The sequence below is a fragment of the Electrona antarctica genome (genome assembly GCF_951216825.1).
Source record: "Electrona antarctica genome assembly, chromosome: 17".
Lineage (NCBI taxonomy): Eukaryota > Metazoa > Chordata > Actinopteri > Myctophiformes > Myctophidae > Electrona > Electrona antarctica.
This window is the reverse complement of record NC_136798.1, coordinates 11,704,804-11,725,897: the sequence shown is the minus strand read 5'-3', so window position 1 is coordinate 11,725,897 and position 21,094 is coordinate 11,704,804. Positions and strand designations below refer to the sequence as shown.

The following is a 21,094-nucleotide window of genomic DNA, read 5'->3' as shown; positions in this document are numbered from 1 at the left end:
TTGCTATGCAGAACAAATCACTCTAGGCGACACCACAATAGGAGAGTCCTTCACCTACTCGGCACCACACACCAGGTTCAATCATCCCCCATAACAAGCATCACCTTCTCTGCCCAGGACATCCCACTTGCATCTGTTGTCACAAACCTGGGTGTTAGAATGGACCCCCACCTCAACTATGAGGCCCATATCAAACACCTCTGCAAAACATAATTTTTCCACCTCAAGAACATCCCACCCTCACTCTGCCTTATGTTTGCTTTTGTCTCCTCCAGGTTGGAAGTGTAACGCACTTCTCATCGAGATCCCTAGCAAGAGACTTCAAAGACTCCAATACATTCAGAACAGCGCTGCTAGGATCTTGATGCGTAAATTCGAGCACATCACACCCATCCTCCGCTCACTCCACTGACTCTGTCTCATTTCGGACTGAATACAAGATATCCCTGCTAACCCATCCATGCATCCACGGCAACGCTCCTTCCCTACCTCAACTCGTAACCTCCGCTCCTCAAACACTAACCGCCTCAATCCCATCAAGACAGACTTTGACAGACTTGAGACTTGATTGGTCTTGTCTCAAATGACCTGACTTGCACTTGCACTAAAAGACTGTTTTTGCTCTGCCTTTAAGGTTTGATTGATTGATTGATTGATTGAAAGCACATTTCAAGCACAAACTCAATACAAAGACTGTTAACTGTGAGTGGACGACCCAATTAAGCATTACACTTGTTTACAAGAGGGTCCACCATGTTCAATTCATCAAAACATTTAGAAACGTACAAATAGACACTTCTATATAGTCAAAGAACAGAACAGGAATTCATCATAGAGGTAAAAAGGGAAAAGAAACATATACAGTGAGGGGAAAAAAAGGGGGGGGGGGGGGGGGGGGGGGGGGGGGGGGGGGGGGGGGCGGTGTGGGATTCAGATTTTTACGGGGGGCAGTTTTGAATTGCAGCCGTCCGTAGGTGCCCTTTGAGAGCGGTTTTGAAGGAGTCAAGGGATTTGCATGTCTTAATGACTGAATGAATGTTGGTAGGGCGTTCCACATTTTGGTGGCATAGGAGCGAAAATAATTTAGTCCCTTGTTTGTGCCGAATCTGGGTTGTACATGGTTCGTTGCACTCCCTCTGGTGTTGTGGGTGTGGACTTCGTTAACATTAAGGAAGTATCTAGACAGGTACATGGGTATCTTGGTGGAGTATCGAATCTTGTGGATCAGACCCATTGCAAGATGCTGTGCTCTGTCATTGACCCTAAGCCATTCCAGTCTGTCAAAGTGGGCAGGGGTGAGGTGGGTTCGGGGGGTGAGGCCAAGTAGGAGCCTGACCAGTTTGTTTTGGGAAGTCTGGAGCCTAGTTTTAAGGGCCTTTGAGGTGCTGTGGTACCAGGAGGTGCATGTATAGTCAAAGAAGCCTTGTACGAGGGCTCCTGTTAAGGTCTTCAAGGTGTTTTTGTTGACCAGTGAGGAGATCCTGTAAAGGAATCTTGTTCTTTGGTTGACTTTTTTTATTACGTTGGTGGCCATTTTATCACCGGAAAGATTAGCCTCCAGGATGGAACCTAGGTAGGTAATTTCATCTTTACGTGTGATAACATTGTCACCCACTCTAACCAAGAAGCCATTTGCCTTGCTGAGATTACTATTAGATCCAAAGATAGGCACAATGGCACATAGGCACAATGGCTATGGTTGCTGACTAAGTAATCCTCTTTGAATCACTCTTGAAGCTTTGCCCTGTACCAATCCTATCTCCATGCTGGTGGTGAGCCATAGCCCTGCCAGAGCAACTTAATACATATTTCCTGGACATGTTTTTGTTTTGTTTTATTCTATTTAGTTTTTCATAACTGTTGGACGTCACCGCAGAGATTGTGCCAGAAACAAGCAAAGGTGGATTATGAGGTGTTTAAGAGTACCCAGCTTGATCTGCTATGGCAAGTGAGGACGGGACAAGTGAGGACGGGAGTTACAGTGTGCTAGTCAATGCAGGTCAGTGTTTTCAGTTCAGAGGCAGTTTAGTACCTGTGTGTACAATCGGGAGAAGTAAATGATCTGCGTAATCTGCATTCTGCATAATAGTATATAGTATATTTTAGTTATAAAGAATTCATTATTCATTGTAGGAAATAAAAGTGTTTATTACTTGATGAGACTGCAATTATGTTTACTCTCCATGGCTGTAATGGATGTGTAATCTACTGATCTTGCCATAGAAATAAACTTGAGAGAGCTTCACAAGCACATGCAACTCTGTAAGACTATTCCTATCATCCTAACATTCACTACTATAGTTATAGGTTGGGAGATAATTCAATTAATTTAATTCAGTCTTCATTGCTAACAATTGACCTGCAAACCATGTCCTCAAACATCCTATAATATCCAGTCTGCCTGCTATAGATCTATGTTGAGTTGTGACTCCATGTTTAAGTGCAAGCCATGAGGAGTTTATCCCTGGGCTTTAACCAGCTCATGTCTAAATATGGCAACAGACTAGGTAGGGTAGTCTGTCAACCAGCAGCTTGTGTTGTACATTGTCCAACACGTGGGAACTGCGCCACAATATTTGAACAGAGATAATGTATCACATATTATATAAAAGGTTCTTTCAGGGTACCATGTGGCCGTGCACTGACCACGTACTGTCGTACTTCTTGTGGGTTGCAAGAATGTCGTCCTTCACTCCCTGATCTTGGTTTCCTGTCTCTCTATACTGCACCTACAGTATCTAGTATCAGCAACATTATCTTGAATTTCTCTTATATTTTCTCTTAATTGGGGAATGGCCGTGGCCTGTTTGTTTATTATAGGTATAGGTAATGCCCACTAAACACTATAGAGAGATCATAATGGAAAAAAGGTGTTTGTTTTGATAATAGAAACATCATATTATAAGATAATAACTAATAATTTGAAAAGAACTGCAATATGTAGAATGCTTGCACAAAATACTTTCATGCACTCTTTTATGCCTGGTGTAAATTTATGCTGAGAAGCTAAAAAATATATATTTTTTTTTTATAGTCTTTGGGGAATATTGTATTTCTGTAGCCTCCTCTAAAACATATACCGTATTGATCATATGACCCTAACACATTTCCTTGCACTGGACGAATAATTTGGGAATTATCTTTTTATTTGTGACTGTGAAACGAGAGGCCCGATGTAGCTCAGTGTGTAAATGAAAACGACTTGGCTTCTTTGTTAATACTTGCATAATGGTTTATAGCATACCATACGGTAATCAATCATCTTGGTAGAGAGCAAAAAGAACAATGTGTAGGTGGAAGTGCACCTTGAAATTATGGTAGTAATCATGACGGTTATTTATTAGCAGACCTTGCTAATAATATAGCAGCATGGTAGTGTTAGGAGATCATCTATTCTGAGATCAACGTTTGTAATAATAATAATATTGTTGTTGTTGTATAGACAGCAGTTGTTGTAACTCTGCTTATAATTTATACATCGATGTAACCAAATCAGTAGACATCACCTCAAGGCCAGCTGTCTTCAAAAGACCGCTGTCATCTGTTTATGGTCTGACCCATTGAAATGTAAAAAAAAAACCTCACTGAAATGTACTACCTCTAACGTCATCATCTCTCTTCAACCACCACAGGGAATGTGGCCCTGCTGTATTCCCGTTCCTGTCCTCTCGTGGGCTGAAACAAGCAAAGATCAAGTAAGGTCATCGTCATGGTGACTTTTGCCAGTCCTATGGAGTTGCGTGAGCCCTCCTGCCTCATGCAACCCCTCTCCCCTGGGCTGCGACGCAAGAAAATGATGTGGCAAAATGCTGTTAAACACATCATCATCCAGAAGGAGCTGGATGTGCAGGTGAATAAACATTAGTCAAGACCTCACACATCTCAATTTTCTGGAGCTTCAGTGAACAAGGGTTACGAAGAATGGTGCTCTTACATTTTTCACATCTATCTGTTAGGAGATCCATGCATTTGCCCTTGTACAGTATGTGCATGTGTAGTATGTGTGTGTGTGTGACAGTCTGTCTGACGTTAAGCGGCATTCTTTTTGAGCATGCTGCCAGTAGAGCAAAGACCTCAATTCCAGAATATTTAGGTCAACAACTACTATGTCATCTTTATGACTGCAGGCTATAGAGCCTCCTACCCTGGTCCAGGGTAGGAGGCGGGACTGCGACGCTCTATAAGAGATGCATTCTGCGAGGCTATGGACTTTAAATGGAACTTTAATTAGAGAGGGTCCTAGCACTGGACCAGTGCTAGGACCCTAATTAAAGTTCTATATCTAAAGTATTGTAACTATTGTAATTATTATTGTTCTTTGCACAAATAAATCCATAACATTATCCCAACAGAAAGTCAGCCATTTTGAATTTACTGTGATATATTAATGTATTTGTTTTGCCATTACAGTAGTCGTACTTTTAACGAGTTAGTCCTAGGAGGAAAATCTGATCAAACTCTTCGCCAGGCCAGCTGGTTGCCTATAGGCAGGGCAGGAGCAGTGTCCGCAAACTTTGGTCATAGCTACTTGGAATGGGATCTGAGAAATCAACATTCATCTTGATCACATGGCAAAATGGCTGAAAACTTGTGTTAAGTTGAACTTAACCTAAGGATTGTGTTGCTTTTGCTTCTAATAATAATAAATGAGCTGCAATGAGTTCAGAAAGGGTGTTCCTTCCACGTGCTACGTCCAACCAGGGAAACTCCCCCCTGTCAGGTGTAAAGGAGCAACTTGGACACTCAGGCATGAAGGAAGCATGAGTTCAAGTCCGTTGCTCTCCCCATGTCCCCCATATATGGGAACTAGGTTGGCGGAGGGTGTGTAGAGCCCAGGATCACATTAGATAATTGACACAGGGGTGAAAAATGGGTTACAAAATCGTGGGATAAAAATTATATATAAAAAAAAAGAAAGGGAACAGAGAATGATGTTACGATGCATGTGAGTACATTCATTCTTCTGTCTTGCTTTGACAGGCGGGTGTGGAGCCAGCACGTAAAATGTTTGTGACGGATGCCTACATTGAGGAGATCAACAAGGAAATACGCAACAAGGCCTCACGTGGGTTCACCAAGCGGCGGTCCTCCTCTACTCGCATCCACCCCATAAACGATCGAAGTTCCACCAGCAGCACACGCAGCAGTGTTGAGGGCCTAAGTGACTACGTTACTGATGCAGACTTTTTCGTCCGCTGGGGTCAAACTGTGCATGGCGTCTACATGCCCACGCTGAGACACACCTTTAAGTCTCGTGACCTGGAGAAACTGTACCAGAAACATTCCTGTCACCAACGTCACACCTCGCTAGCCATCACCAATGTGATTGACGCCGTTGCTAAGCTACACATACTGGTGTTGTACCTGGTCGTGGCTCCTGATGCAGCCACGGACACCCTGCATGGCTGGTTGACAGGCATCTTCATGGCATTATCACTAGCAGTTTGTGTCTTCGTATTGATCTGCAGAGACTCCCCTCGCTGGCTTCGTTATGCTGGCCTGGTCAGCTGGCTGTCTCAGACCACGCAGGTGCTTGGCGGGCTGGCATACGGGCTGGAGAAGGATCCGTCGTGGTATGTGCTGTTCTCGTTGTTCGCCACGTACACACTGCTCCCGTTGCCCCTGCTCTGGGCCATGTGCGCGGGCTCCCTCACCTCAGTGCTACACCTTACGCTGGAGATGCTGCGGCACTACCATGATGCTGTGCTGTTGAGGAAGGTGAGAGAACCAAAACTGTGATGTCTTTTCACAGCTTTGACCATAATATCAAGCATACACAATTTCCCTATCAGTGGGTTCATTTTTATATTTTTAGTTTGTTTGCATTTCCTCCACAAACAAAGAATAATTTTGTCAATGTTGGGTAAACCTCACTGTGCAGTTCATATGTCACAGAAGATTTTCACGACCTTTTTTCCGGTGACTGGAAGTGAATGAATGTATAAGCTCGGTGCCAGCTCAGTGGCCTTGTGGTTAGAGTGTCCGCCCAGAAACTGGGAGGTCAGAGTTCGATCCCCAGCTGGGTCATACCAAAGGCTGTGAAAATGGGATCCATCAATGCCTCCCTGCTTGGCACTCAGCATCAAGGGTTGGATTGGGGGTTAGATCAACTACAAATGATTCCCGAGCACGGCACGGCTGTGGCTCACTGCTCCAAGAGATGGGGCAAATGCGGAGAACAAATCTTGCATACAGCAATGTACTGTATGTGACAAATAGTAGGACTTTAACTTTAACTTGAAGTCATGATTGCTACAGGTGTTTGCCAAAGGACTGCTATACCTGGGTATGAACACAGCAGGCCTGTTCATTCATTACCTGACTGACCGTGCCCAGAGGCAGGCGTTCCTGGAGACGCGGCGCTGCATCGAGGGACGCCTCAAGCTGGAGCAAGAGAACCAGAGACAGGTGTGTGTGTGTGTGTGTGTGTGTGTGTGTGTGTGTGTTCATGCGTTGCTTTCAAATGAACTACTTCAAATTCAAGTCATACTTCATCAAAATTTCAGTGTGTGTCATTATCTGTGTGGGCTGCAAATTGTCTGTGTCCACTGTCCAAGTTTCATGCTGAATTTGGTTATGTCTTTCTGTGATCATCATATGTATTGTACCTACCGGTAAGTGTCTTTAATGAGAGCCTGTTGTGTCTCTGAGCAGGAACGGCTGGTGCTGTCTATCCTGCCTCGCTTTGTTGCCTTGGAGATGATCGCTGACATGAGCTCTTTGGATGATGAACTCAGTCCCCAAGCGTTTCACAAGATTTATATTCAAGAGTACAAGAATGTCAGGTACACGCATGCACTCACACAGAGCACTGCATAGCATACGTTTTGAAATAATGAGTTGGAAAAACAATCTTTTCAGGCTTATTAGAGCTTAGTGGGGATGTGACTGTAGCAAAATGCAGCATTATGACCAGCACTTATAATACTTCATAAACTTTGTTGTTATGTTGTTGTTGTGCATAATTATAAACATTTAAAACAAGTGTTATCAAGCCTTAGTTATTAGTGCATACATTATAATGCATACTTAATGTGATTATAATGCATTATAGACGTTTAATGATTGTTTATCTAGTATGACAGTATGACCATTAGCGATACTGTGTCCAACATTGTTTACTTTACTTTACTTTACTTTACTTTACTTTACTTTACTTTACTTTACTTTACTTTACTTTACTTTACTTGTTAACTGTTTAACTGTTTAACTGGTTAACTGGTTAACTGTTTACTTCTCATTTCTTCTTTTTTATAGTATACTTTTTGCCGACATCAAAGGCTTTACTCTGCTGTCTATGAACATGTCGGCCCAGGAGCTAGTTCAAACCCTTAATGAACTCTTTGGACGCTTTGACCGCTTGGCAGAGGTGACAGCATGTACAATTTCATGGGATATCAGTTGAAATATAACATATACTGTTTCTGCCATAGATTTCACCCCCAAACTTTGTTTAGCAGTAAATAACTGTAAGTATATAATTGTAAGAATATGATTTTCATTACTGGCAGTAAAGAAAATCATATTCTTACAATATATACTTACATAGTACTTACATATTGTCGGTTTTAATACTTTATTAATAAGATTGTTGATTTATTGCTTTATTGAATACTATCAACAGTTTGCAAAACGTACAGTGGTACGATTATACATAGTGCTAAAAGCATAATACAAAGAGACCTAAGGGCTTGTTTCCATTGTGGTCTTGTGTATTCAATCATCGAGTTAAACAGGTACAGTACATGTTGTACATGGCAATACTGTATACATTCTGACCCAAGACAAGTATAGGGGAATTCCTAGATAGATCCCATTTTCGAGTGTTGTTACCGTACCACAATTTGTGAAAGAATTATTGTTAATACATGCCTTGCAAAAAGACAGTTGTTAGTTCTAACATATGTGTAATATAATGTTACTGGTATACTGTATAGGCCTATAGGTCCCTCTTGTAAAAGAGATTTTATCTCCAGGTCTACCTGGTTAAATAAATGTTCATTAGAAATAGACAATTATGGACCATCAGGATTTCACTGTGTGCACCCATCTAGACATTAGAGATTATTTCTGCCCTTGCTTCTTAAATCATCACTAAATATGCATCTCTAACTGTATGAACTCACTGTGTCCACACCATAAATGATAAGTTTATAATATACTGTAATTTCTCATGGCTATTAGTTTCATATTGTGTGCATTTGCCTTATCTCTTTTCAGCTGAACAGTGTTTCTAGTGCTCCCTCTTCTCTTTCTCCTCACAGGAACACAACTGTCTGCGGATAAAGATACTAGGAGACTGTTACTATTGTGTGTCAGGAGTCCCTGAGCCGCAGCAAGCACATGCACGCTACTGTGTTGAGATGGGTCTGGATATGATTAGCACCATACGGTTAGTCCATCTGCTGGAGCGGTGGCAGCCATATTGGAATGATATTGGGCATTTATGAATATTTATGAATCCACAAACTGTACTTTTTTCCCTTCTCAATGTTAGATTATCCTCTATTGTCCCAGAGTTTCACAGCCTATAAACATCAAACATATAAGAACAATATACTGGTACAATTCATCATAAAGACAATTTTAATTTACAATTTAGGCATTTAGGCTCTTAATCCAGAGCGTTTTTCATCTTTGTCCAAATATTGTAAAGTGACGGTTGAGGGGATGATCACTATAATTTGCTATGGTGAGTGCTAGACGTGTGATCATTGTGATGGCTTTGTTGTTCATATAAAAATTCAGAAAGTTTGGATGTCGGAAGGCCAACAGTCCTGTGGACAGTTGTTAATTTGGATTTTCTGGCGTAATTAGATATGTGAGAAAGCAGTTGCACTACGACATGGACATGCGGATTGGAATTCACTCAGGCTCGGTCCTGTGCGGGGTGCTGGGTCTCCAGAAGTGGCAGTTTGATGTCTGGTCCTGGGATGTAGGCATCGCCAACATGCTGGAGGCAGGGGGCATACCAGGGTAAGTGCACTGCTAGTAGACCATCCGTCTCTCCAGTGGTTCTGAAAGTGGGTTCTATATCTGGGTTAGTATATTATTAGACATAGGCTGTGTTTGGCACCTGCTATCTTAGTTGTAGCAATTGTTTTGCTGGCACTTATTTGCTTGACTGCTTATACTGTGTTTGTGCACTGTCACTATAGTTCATGCTGCAATTTTTAAATCACTTTGGATAATAGAGTATGCTCGTGTATTGTGTATGCGTGTAGTGTGCATGTAGTACGTGTTTTTTTGAGAGACTGCCTGTCATGTGTCGTGTCACCTGCATATGCTGACCTGTCGGGTATCAACAAAAAGCTCCCTCTGTGCCATCCAGGCGGATACACATCTCCAGGGCCACGCGGGACTGCCTGCAAGGCCTCTATAAGACTGAGGACGTTCGTGGCAGTGATAGGAGCGAGTTTTTACGGAAACACAAGATTGACACCTTCCTCATCTGCCCCCTGGAGGAGGGGAACATTGACCATCATGTTTCGCCCCCTAAAAGAATCATCCGTACCTGGAACCCAGATTTCCCATCAAGTAACACCATTGATATGAACTGTGTAAGTTAAATAACTCAGAAACTACAAATCATTTCAAAGTAAAAAGTTCCAGCATGTGTCTCCACAGTAAGCTGAATTATAAAATGTGTGAATAGAGTTTCTAGGTGAAAGTATTTTTTTGACGTGCCATAGAGCTGCCATTGAGCCCCATTATAAATTTCTCAAATTTGAAAGCACTATATTTCTAAAACTATGAAACATTTCAAAGATTTCTTTTCAGGCAAACATGTCCACCGTAAGATGAACCTAAATAGGTTTGAATGGGGTTTCTAGGTGTAGTATGTAGGACTAGTAACATGCCAAAGTTTGTGCTATTGCCATTGAGAATACATTGGGCGTTTAAGTTAAATACGGGGAGGAAATATGACAGAAAACTGCCTGTCATATTTTCTCCCTATTCCAAAGCCCCCCCAGGTACATTATATATTTAAACTATTTTCAGCAATGGTACACTTATTTTTTCAGTGGGTAGATCTTGTTGAGCTGGTTATTTTGAAAGTAGATCTCACGTCATAAATGTGTGGGCACCCCTGTTCTAGCCCCTAGGATGACCCGAGGCCCACCACTTAAAAACCACATGCTACGGTGCCCAAATCTGAATTTAGGTGCTCAAATGAACTCAAACTGAAGCAATTCAGTAAAGGCCAACACTTCCTCCTGGGGTCATTTTAGGGGCTGGGACCTCCAGTAAAAGGCCTAAATACTCTCCAAGAGTTGGGGAACAACATATCAAGAGAGTGGAGTGGTAGGCCCTTGAATTGACCCAGGACCAGTGATTAAATGTACCCCACTGAAAAATAGCAGATCTACAAGCTCGTAGCGTGGCACTCGGTGCCGCACTACGAGCTTGTAGATCTGCCCAAAGTTGAAGGGCTTCAACCTTGGGTACTGGGTAGCTGAAGTTGAAGCTCTGCCCTTCAACTTTGGGCACTTTTACATGTAGGCAAAGTTGAAACAGTTGCAAGGGGGACATCTTTGGGCATGGGGTCCTCATCGTTGGATATGTTGTTCCCACAACCAAGAAGAGTATTTTACCCTTTACTGGAGGTCCTAGGCCCTAAAATGACCCCATGAGGAAGCGTTGACCTTTACTGAATTGCTTCAGTTTCAGTTCATTTGACCACCTAACTTCAGATTTGGGCATAATTACACCATTGCTTCAGTTTCAGTTCATTTGACAACCTTCTTTCAACTTTGGGCACTTTTACATGTAGGCTGACCCAAAGTTGAAACAGTTGCCAGGGGGACATCTTTGGGCCTGGGGTCCTCATCATTGGATATGTTGTTCCCACAACCGAGAAGAGTATTTTACCCTTTACTGGAGGTCCTAGGCCCTAAAATGACCCCATGAGGAAGCGTTGACCTTTACTGAATTGCTTCAGTTTCAGGTAATTTGACCACCTAACTTCAGATTTGGGCACCCTAACATGTGGTCTTTAAGTGGTGGGCCTGTGGTCATCTTAGTGGCTAGGAGGTCTAGTGAAAGGCCTACATACCAGTAGATGCTGTGAAGGTAGATCACATGACAGGTGCCTAAGGAATATTTAATTGAAATAGTGGCATCTGCCACTTGAATTAAGGTGACTTGATTGATTGACATCAAAAGGGTCAGCTCAAACCCACAATGCAATAGGCCTATTTTGTTTTCAAGAGTGTTGTGTACAAAAACATTGGTAGCATTACAAATGAATACAACAAACCCCAGGCCTACCTATTCCATTTCTCCCGCTCTATTTCGCATTCCAAGTGCATTTGTTTGTTTGATTGATTGATTGATTGAAAAATGTATTAACAGTTTGCAGAATTACAGTACATTTCAAGCACAAACTCAATACAAAGGCTGTTAACTGTGAGTGGACGACCCAATTAAGCATTACACTTGTTTCCAATAGGGTCCACAATGTTCAATTCATCAAAAACATTTAGAGACGTACAAATAGACACTTCTATATAGACAAAGGACAGAACAGGAATTCATCATAAAGGAGGTAAAAAGGGAAAAGAAACATATACAGTGAGGGGAAAAAAGGGGTGGGCGGTGGGGGGGATTCACGTTCAGCTCCGTTCATTTCTTTGTTTTCCTTGGAGGAGCTGCGTTGGGTCCCCAAGTCGGCTCCGTGGCCGTACCTTGAGTTGGCTGTGTGGCCGTGACCATCTCTTGTGTTGTCCTTGTGTTGGGTCCCCAAGTTGGCTCAGTGGCCGTACCTTGAGTTGGCTGTGTGGCCGTGACCGTCTCTTGTGTTGTCCTTGCGTTGGGTCCCCAAGTCGGCTCAGTGGCCATACCTTGAGTTGGCTGTGTGGCCGCGACCGTCTCTTGTGTTGTCCTTGCGTCCGTGTTTGAGGGATTCCGATTTTACAGGGGCCAGTTTCGAATTGCAGCCGTCCGTAGGTGCCCTTTGAGAGCGGTTTTGAAGGAGTCAAGGGATTCGCATGTCTTAATGACTGTTGGTAGGGCGTTCCACATTTTGGTGGCATAGGAGCGAAAAGAATTTAGTCCCTTGTTTGTGCCGAATCTGGGTTGTACATGGTTCGTTGCACTCCCTCTGGTGTTGTGGGTGTGGACTTCGTTAACATTAAGGAAGTATCTAGACAGGTACATGGGTATCTTGGTGGTGTATCGAATCTTGTGGACCAGACCCATTGCAAGATGCTGTACTCTGTCGTCGACCCTAAGCCATTCCAGCCTGTCGAAGTGGGCAGGGGTGAGGTGGGTTCGGGGGGCGAGGTCAAATAGGAGCCTGACCAGTTTGTTTTGGGAAGTCTGGAGCCTGGTTTTAAGGGCCTTTGAGGTGCTGTGGTACCAGGAGGTGCATGCATAGTCAAAGAAACCCTGTACAAGGGCTCCTGTTAAGGTCTTCAAGGTGTTTTTGTCGACCAGTGAGGAGATCCTGTAAAGGAATCTTGTTCTATGGTTGACCTTTTTGATTACGTTGGTGGCCATTTTATCACCGGAAAGATTAGCCTCCAGGGTGGAACCTAGGTAGGTAATTTCATCTTTACGTGTGATAACATTGTCACCCACTCTAACCAAGAAGCCATTTGCCTTGCTGAGATTACTATTAGAGCCAAAGAGAATGGATTCTGTTTTTCCCAGGTGTAAAAATAGTTTGTTATCAGCGAGCCAGGTGCAGATTCTACCGAGTTCCGAGCTGAGGGCCTTTTCAACCTGCAGTTTGTTCCTGTCCGAGACTAGCAGTGCCGAGTCATCTGCGAACAGGAACAAGTTGCAGTCACAAGCTGAAGTCATGTCGTTAACATATATTAGGAACAGTAAAGGCCCTAGTATGCTCCCTTGTGGAACGCCACAGCTCACTGGGAGGGGGGGGGGACAGTGTTCCATTCACCTCCACCATCTGTTCTCTCCCCTCCAGGTAGGATTGCATCCAGCTCACTGATGTGCTATCGAAACCAATTGTTTTTAGCTTGTTAACCAGTATGGAGTGGTTCACTGTGTCAAAAGCCTTTTGGAGCTCCAGCATGACCATGCCGCAGTATTTGCCAGCATCCACCTCATGTTTGATGTGGTCGCTCAAATAGAGAAGGCATGTGTCAGTGGAGTGGGACGTTCTGAAGCCAGATTGGAACTCGTACATTAATTTATTAGTGGCAAGATACTTTTCAACCTGTTCATAGACTATTTTTTCCATCACTTTCGAGATGGAGCTTAGAATAGAAATAGGCGGTAGTTGCCGGGGTCTAATTTACTCCCTTTCTTGTGCAAGGGGGTTACTTTGGCCAGTTTGAAATCTTGGGGGACCTGTCCCTGTTTGATGGAGAGGTTTACTATGTGGGTGATGATTGGAGCTATAGAGATGGCTGAGTCTCTGAGAAATTTGGAGGGAATATTGTCATGGCCTGTGGCCTTGTGGGGTTGGAGGGCACTCAGTTTCTTAATTACCTCATCAGTTGTTACCATAACTAGTTTAAAATCGTCTTTACAAACACCTAGGTTTTATATGTTTTATATGTAACGCCTGCAGCTCCGGTATTCCAAAGCCCCCTCACATACATACTGTATTTAAACTATTTTCAGCAATGGTTTAATAGTTTTTTTGGTGGTCCAAGAAGTGTGGGCACCCTTGGTGTTAGTGGACTGTGAAGTACGTTGTACCACTCTGTGTTTCTGTGGCACCGTGAATTCCTAAGTCTGCAAGGGTTAATCAAAGTAGAAATTCTTTGTGACGATTCATTGATTTCCAAAAATATATATACTCAATTTTCAGAAGTGCATATTGTGTGTGTGATATGTAATGTAAACACGACTAAGTAGGAAAACGTTTGAAAACACCTTTACATGAGGAACATGCAGTAATTACACTGTTAGACCACAGTTCAGTATAATCCTAACATGAAGGTTTTATCACCTTGAACCATGTATACTTTGTTGCTTGTAGATGTATTTTCACTGAATGTTTGCCCCAGAATAGCGCCGCCAGGGTTCATGTGGTTAATGCTTACATTATGCGCCCCTGACCCATTTAACCAAACCTCCTGTTATCTATACTCACAGATACTGGCCTCCTTTACTAATGGCTCCATGCCACAGCTACCGAACGAACGGCAGTCCACCTCCAAGGAGATTAACAAGCGTATTGAGCTTGCTATTAAGGTGCGCAGCAGTCAGCGCATGCACAGGGAGCACATCACTGCTGTGACACTGGTGTTCAAGGACACACACCTTGAGACCAAGGTGAGATGAGAGAACTAGTTTTCAGGTACGGTCGCCACCAAAACCATCTCGCCCCTCGATTTCTCCGCCGACCTCACGCCGACCGCCCGGTGTGGCGGTTCTTGTATTCTTTATTTTGTTTTACTGAGAATAAGGTTAGAATTAATTTCAGGGTTAGGCATAGTTTTACTGGGGTTAAGTTTAGGTACAGGGTTAGGTTTAGGCATAGTTTTACTGAGGTTAAGGTTAGGAATAAGGTTAGGTTTAACCGTTTAAGCATAATTTACTTAGGTTACGTTAGGAATACCAGGCCGTGCAGTTCCGCCGGATGTACGCCCGGGGCGAGTTGGTAAAGGGGCGACTCGTTTGGTATTCATTATGATTAGAGTAGATTGGGTATACTATTAGACCAGTGGTTCTCAAACGTTAATTTTAAGTACTCGGATAACTTTGAGAATGTACAAATGGAAGCAAATTGACCTGTAAGGGTCCATTTGGTTCCATTTACACACTCTCAGAGTGACAGACCTGTAAGGGTCCATTTGGAACCCCCTCAAGGAACCCTGAAGAGGGTGCCTACATTGAGAACCATTGCTTGTTGCAATGCACATCACAACATCACATATATCTTCCTTTTGTTGTCCCAGTTCTCCCAATTGAGAGATGAGATGTTCAACTCCAACCTGGTCTGCTCCTTCATCATGATCCTCTTCCTCATGGCTGCCCAGGCCGTCATTCCTGCCCCCAGGTAGAAAAGACTTCTTTGCACACACAGATAGAACTGGGGTTAGATTACAATACCTTGCCATGCATGTGCACAGTATGTCAGATGGGTGGTGATAGTGGACCAGCAGAGAAAGGGATTTCCCTGGAAAACACAAATGTTATTTTAATTTAAAAAACATACATTTCTTCATATATATTTTTTTTTCCTTTTTTCTTTATTTTCTTTCTTTCTTCGTTTCTCCTTTTCTCAATTGCTCTTTCAATTCACATCTTCATTTTGCAACAACTTTACCACCTTGTCTTTTCTCTGCCAGGCCATACCCGGTGGTGGTCCAATTTTCCATCTTCCTGCTCGCCTACATGATACTGTTACTTCTGGCCTTGGCCGAGGAGTTCCATAACATGCCTCTGGTGCTGCAGCACTTATGCTGCTGGATCCATGAGAACAACAGTGCTCGCAACCTCCTCACCCTAACTGCCATCGCCCTCAATTTTGGCCTGGCCTCCGCCGACACGGTGAGAGATGCAAAAGCTCAGTAGTGGAGGTTGTCCTTGCCAGTGTTATATTATCTGAGGCAGCCGGTCGCCTACTGTAGTTCTAATCTAGATCTAATCTATTCTAGGGGCAGCCTACTCGGGAGAGGTGAAATTAATTAATATGCTTTATGACCCTCTAGTCTACACATCAAGAATTGCTCCACTGTTTTCTAATCATATCTTCATGTCTTTATCAATAGGCGTAACTCTGACCAATACCTGGTGCTAAGTCTGTCAGCACTCTCTGTATTATTGAGCCAGAGAAACTACAGCCATTTCCCCTCTGCCACTAATAAACTCATCCCTGTAGTCCCGGATTTCCAGACGGAAAGTTAATATCACAAATGTACTAATCATCTACAACTTTGTACATGTGACGTTTTGTGGACTGGGTCCAGCTGTGGTGCATTCTTATGGACTCTGACACAGGAGTGCCTGACGTTAAGGACAGGCTCATTACAGATTCATCACCAAACCAAAGGCCCCTCACAGCCTGCACATACCCTGAGGTAAGGAACAGTGACTGGACTGAATTTGGATCAGTCAGTGAGTGTGTAGTTAGTCCAGTCTTCAAGGCCATATATAACACAACTTTTTTTTTGAGGGGCGCTAGCCCCTCCTATATACAGCTTTTCGTCACAACACGTGTCATTTGCCATTGACAATGAATCGTCATATGTGTCTAAACAAATCGGATTTTTCGGAACACAAACATTAAATACCATTGACAATGAAAGGATAATTTACGTCATATATGGACGAGCAAATCAACTTTTCTAAACAGTGCATCGTTTTAATTCAGCTCTGGGCTTATATATTATATATACATTACATATATTTTTTTTAACATTAAATACGTTGAATATTTTCTTTTAAGTTAACATAAGTTAATTCATGAGGAAGTATTTTTTTATTGGATGATGTACGATGATAAGAGCGCCCCTCACTTCACACGGGTGTGTGTTGTTGTTTTTTTACAACATTTACACTGGCTATAGCTGATATAGTCATTGTTATGTCAATATTCTTCAATAAACCCGCTCATGGGCTGTTCTGTGCCTGCCCCCCTTGGTGTAGTTCTTTGTGTTGAGCGTGGTGATCGCCATGGTGACATGTGCAGTGTTCCTGCGCCTCAGCTCTCTGCTGAAGCTGGTGGTGCTGCTGATGGTGGTGGTTGTCTATTCCTACCTCATCCACCTGGCCTTCTACACACTGAGCCACGACACGCTGCACAGGTCTGTACTGTCTATCTATTCTGTATACTTTAAATACACACACGTCCACACGAGCGCTCCAGCACACATACACTGTTATACTCATCATTTGTGTATGGTGAGTAATGAGTTATTTCTTTTGTTTGTTCTTTGCTATTGTTCTGATTCTGAACATCTATTTAATCACATACTGTACACAGGTCTCATTATCTGAGGAGAAAAGGAATCTCCATTCTTGTCATGGCCATGTTTCTTGTGGCGGTGTTCTACAAAGGACAGCAGGTAGCCTAAACTATTCCTCTTCCTTTTATGTTTTTTGAAAAAACGGTTGAGGCAATAGGCACTGAGTTTGGCATACTTTAGCTTTGTTGTGGTTTTGTTGTACTTGAAATTTGTTTTGTTTATTAATGTTGCGTACATCCATACTGTACCTCAATAGCAATAGTTTGACATTAGTCATTTTATCAATCTGAGAGTAATCTGAGTGTAATCTGAGTGTAATCTGAGTGTAATCGAGTCAAGAAGCGGTAGTTGTGACAACTTTATTGGTGGTGGTGGGGGGGTCACTAAGAAAAGGCTAAGACTAAGTAGTGTGGTCTATACATGTTTGGTGGTTATTGTGTCCTGTATTGTCTGTCCTGATGAAGGTCGAATAGACCGAAACGTTGAATAAAGAGCAACATTTTTGGCAAGTTTTCTGACAGTGTGCGGGACCCTTCTTTGTTTTTCAAAGATAACCTTTTTTAAGACTAAGTAGTAAAATCAATATGAACAGTGGAATGTGGGAGGTGGAGTTAGCTGTGGAAAGCGATATTGAAAGAGGTGGGTTTTGAGGGTAGGGGCATCTCATACTAACTAGTCATTAAAAGAAATGTATGTGTGATAATGATATACTGCCTCTTAAACTCCAGTGGGAGGCCACAGCCAGGCTGGACTTCCTGTGGCGTCTACAAGCTCAACAGGAAGTAGAGGACATGAGGGAGCTCCGGGAACACAACGAGTGTCTGCTGCACAACATCCTGCCTGCACACGTAGCACGACACTTCCTGCAGAGGAGCATGAATAATAATGTAAGGACAATTCTGTTTGATGATTTTGTACCCTAAACTACGTCATATTAGCTCACCTTTATTTGACCTCTAGATACCGATAGCTGTGCTCGCCTGGATCCTTCAAATATGTTCTTTGAACTACATACTGTTAAAGGGGAATACCACTCATTTTCAACATTTTACTATTACTACTATTAATATACCTTTGAGCTGTTGTGTGGAAATAATAATAAAAAAGTCCCCTCATTCTGTGTTTCCTAGAACTGGAGGTCTGAAAAAAATCATTAACATCTTGATGATGTCTGATTTTTTTCAGACCTCCAGTTCTAGGAAACACAGAATGGGGGGGACTTTTTTTTATTATTTCCACACAACAGCTCAAAGGTATATTAATGACATATTAAAATGTTGAAAATGAGTGGTATGCCCCTTTAACCATTTGACGTACAATATTTACTTTACTAACATGCTTGAATTTTGTAACTTACCATTTTTATTATTTTCCAAGTAGAAAATTCAATAAACGAAAGGATAATTACGTGAAGGCTTCAAGGGCACATACACAGAAAACAAAAAATGAAAGTAAAGTAAAGACAATGCTTTCCTGTCTTTGCTGTAGGAACTTTACGCTCAGTCCTATGATGAAGTTGGAGTCATGTTTGCATCCATCGCTGGGTTCAATGAGTTCCAAGAACAAAAGGAGATCAAACACGAAGCGGTGGACTGCCTCAGAATGTTGAATGAGATCATTGCTGGCTTTGATGAGGTGAGTGTTGGATCGCGAATGGCGTGCGCTCTATTGGTTCCTATTGGTTCATTTCTTTGGTCCATACGTTTTAGTTGTATTGAATGTTTGTGTGTGTGTGTGTGTGTGTGTGTGTGTGTGTGTGTGTGTGTGTGTGTGTGTGTGTGTGTGTGTGTGTGTGTGTGTGTGTGTGTGTGTGTGTTATATACTTTGTGTGTGTGTGTTATATACTTTTTTATTTCTTTCATTCTTCTCACTAGCTGCTAGAGGAGTCATACTTTCACGAAGTGGAGAAAATCAAAACCATTGGCGGCTGTTACATGGCAGCATCTGGCCTGGCAGACCCAGACAGACAGGTGGGACAGTGCAAACATGAAACTAATCAGAATCAGTGGCCGTTTATTGACTTGACTTGATTGGTCTCTGTGTTCTCACAATAACACAACATGGTGAGAAACATAAATAATTTAACATATGGAAATAAAAATACAATATGAACGAAAGGAATAAGAAACCTGATGCTAGTGAGTTACTGTATGTGCATTGTACAGATGGTATAGAATAGACCTATTTTCCAGTAACATTGTTTGGTGCTTCATCAGTCTTGCTTATTCAAACACTTTCTTACACACACAGCAGCTGGGGCATATGGATCAGTGGAACCATCTGAGTGAGATGGTCCTGTTTGCACTGGCCATGCAGGAGACCTTGAAAGAGATTAATAGGCAATTATCCAAAAACTTTCAGCTGCGTATTGGTAAGTAGCCAATCCTACAGTTACACTTACAAATCCAACCTGCATCTCATAACACAATAGAGCTCTGTGAGAAGACTCACATTTTCTTATAATTCTTGAGCAATTAAATGCCTCTTAATAACCTCATTAACATCTTCTCCGGACTGAAAAAAGGCATTGCCCATGGGCCAGTGGTAGCCGGAGTGATCGGTGCCACCAAGCCACAGTACGACATCTGGGGGACAACCGTGAACCTGGCTAGTCGCATGGACAGCACAGGGGTGACTGGCCGTATCCAGGTGCCTGAGGCCACACGCAAGGTCCTGGCAGAATGGGGATTTGTCCTGGACCTACGTGGTGAGATCTTCGTCAAAGGGGTGAGTTGCTCAAAAGTTGTACAGCCAATAGATACAGGTTTTGGTTTATAGTCGAGAAAATATGTCGAATTCACAATATCTGTCCGCATACAGTAGTATATCAGTATTAGCAGGGTCAGAATCAATTCATTGTGCAAGTACATTCACACACGCTCACACACGCAATGAATTTGACTTGGTTGGTTGCTCTCAGTTTGCACACAAAACCTTAATCAAGTAAAATAGAAAGAAAATATTTATAGAGAATCAGAAATCTAAATGACAGTGGTTTATACTGTAGACAGCCTGTTAAAGTTTGTGCAAGAATATACTGTACACAGAATCAAGACAGTATGATGTTGAACAGACCAGTCACCTGCCTGTCCAGTATAGAACGATGCACTAAATATTGTGCTGAAAAGTGTTAAATTCATATCCTCTCAGAAGTTCTGATTATAGGTTTGGGTTGCATGTACATGAGCCCAAAGTGAAGTGAACACAAGAAAATCGTACCATATCTGTCAGTCTAACCACCACCTTGTGTTATCCTAGGTGAGTGAGCGCCAGGGGAAAGTCCGTACATATTTCATCAGCAGCGTGCGGAGCAAGAAAGCCAACCTTGAGAGGAACGGCCACACGGGGACGCGATCAGGAGGCCGCAACACGCTAGCCGGCGTTGTATTTGGTCTGGTGCAGGCCCGAAACAAAGAAAAACTGAGGGAAGCCAATGGGGGGTTCGGTCTGTCCTCATACACTCCTCAGAGCTGAGGGGCATGTGACAAAACAGTGGTGCAGGATTCAGGAAACCTGCCCCCTCGGATTCCTTTGGTATGACACATTGTCATTGTTCATGTGAACATAAAAGTGACTTCAAAACACGTTCGGATCTACATGTACATGCTTCAGAGATTACTGAGACCTGTTCAGAGATGCGATTGGGCTATTGAAGCCCATCAGAAGCTTCCTTCCTTGTTTTCATACTATTCCTCTCTGTGTCCGTCACAGCTTCCTTACAGCTAAAAAAAAGAGAGAGATAAAAAGAAAGAAACAATTAAGGGAGAGTGGACTGCCAAAGTTAAACTTGTTTGATTTACATTGCCGAACTAAAACTATACTTTTATATGCCTCTTTTTCCATTGACTGGACTTAATGGACCTCTTGAGCTTCAGCAGCTCATTTTCAGAGCTCCAGTTCCTATATGAACACAGTATACTATAGAACCTGTATGTACTCTATCTACACGCTATGAGTCTTGTTTCCGTGAATATATTTGAGTTTCATTTTTATACAATAATAACAATGGCCAACATGTATGTACTGCGACTATGTCACCACTAAGCCCATATACCTCTAAGCCAAACACAATACCTCCTTTTTGAGGGGCGCTAGCCTGGAGGGGCTATGCATGGCTTTTGAAATTACGTCATATGGCAGCCACGTCTATGGACTTTTAATGTTTGTTTAGGGCACTACACATATATTGTGGCCAATATAAATAC

The 21,094-nt window shown here is 42.6% G+C and overlaps 1 protein-coding gene across 1 annotated transcript; it reads left to right on the top strand.

Moving 5' to 3' along the window:
• Positions 1–3,709: 3,709 nt before the first annotated feature.
• LOC306940648 (adenylate cyclase type 8) lies at positions 3,710–20,363 on the top strand (the record flags this gene model as incomplete). Its single annotated transcript, XM_079525754.1, has 20 exons — positions 3,710–3,850; positions 4,981–5,718; positions 6,259–6,408; positions 6,655–6,785; positions 7,258–7,369; positions 8,265–8,392; positions 8,818–8,976; positions 9,332–9,560; positions 14,071–14,250; positions 14,877–14,977; positions 15,270–15,471; positions 15,891–16,001; positions 16,570–16,727; positions 16,907–16,988; positions 17,618–17,776; positions 18,378–18,524; positions 18,764–18,859; positions 19,146–19,260; positions 19,414–19,616; positions 20,148–20,363. The coding sequence occupies 20 exons, from the start codon at positions 3,710–3,712 to the stop codon at positions 20,361–20,363; spliced, it is 3,558 nt and encodes a 1,185-aa protein (XP_079381880.1).
• Positions 20,364–21,094: the final 731 nt, after the last annotated feature.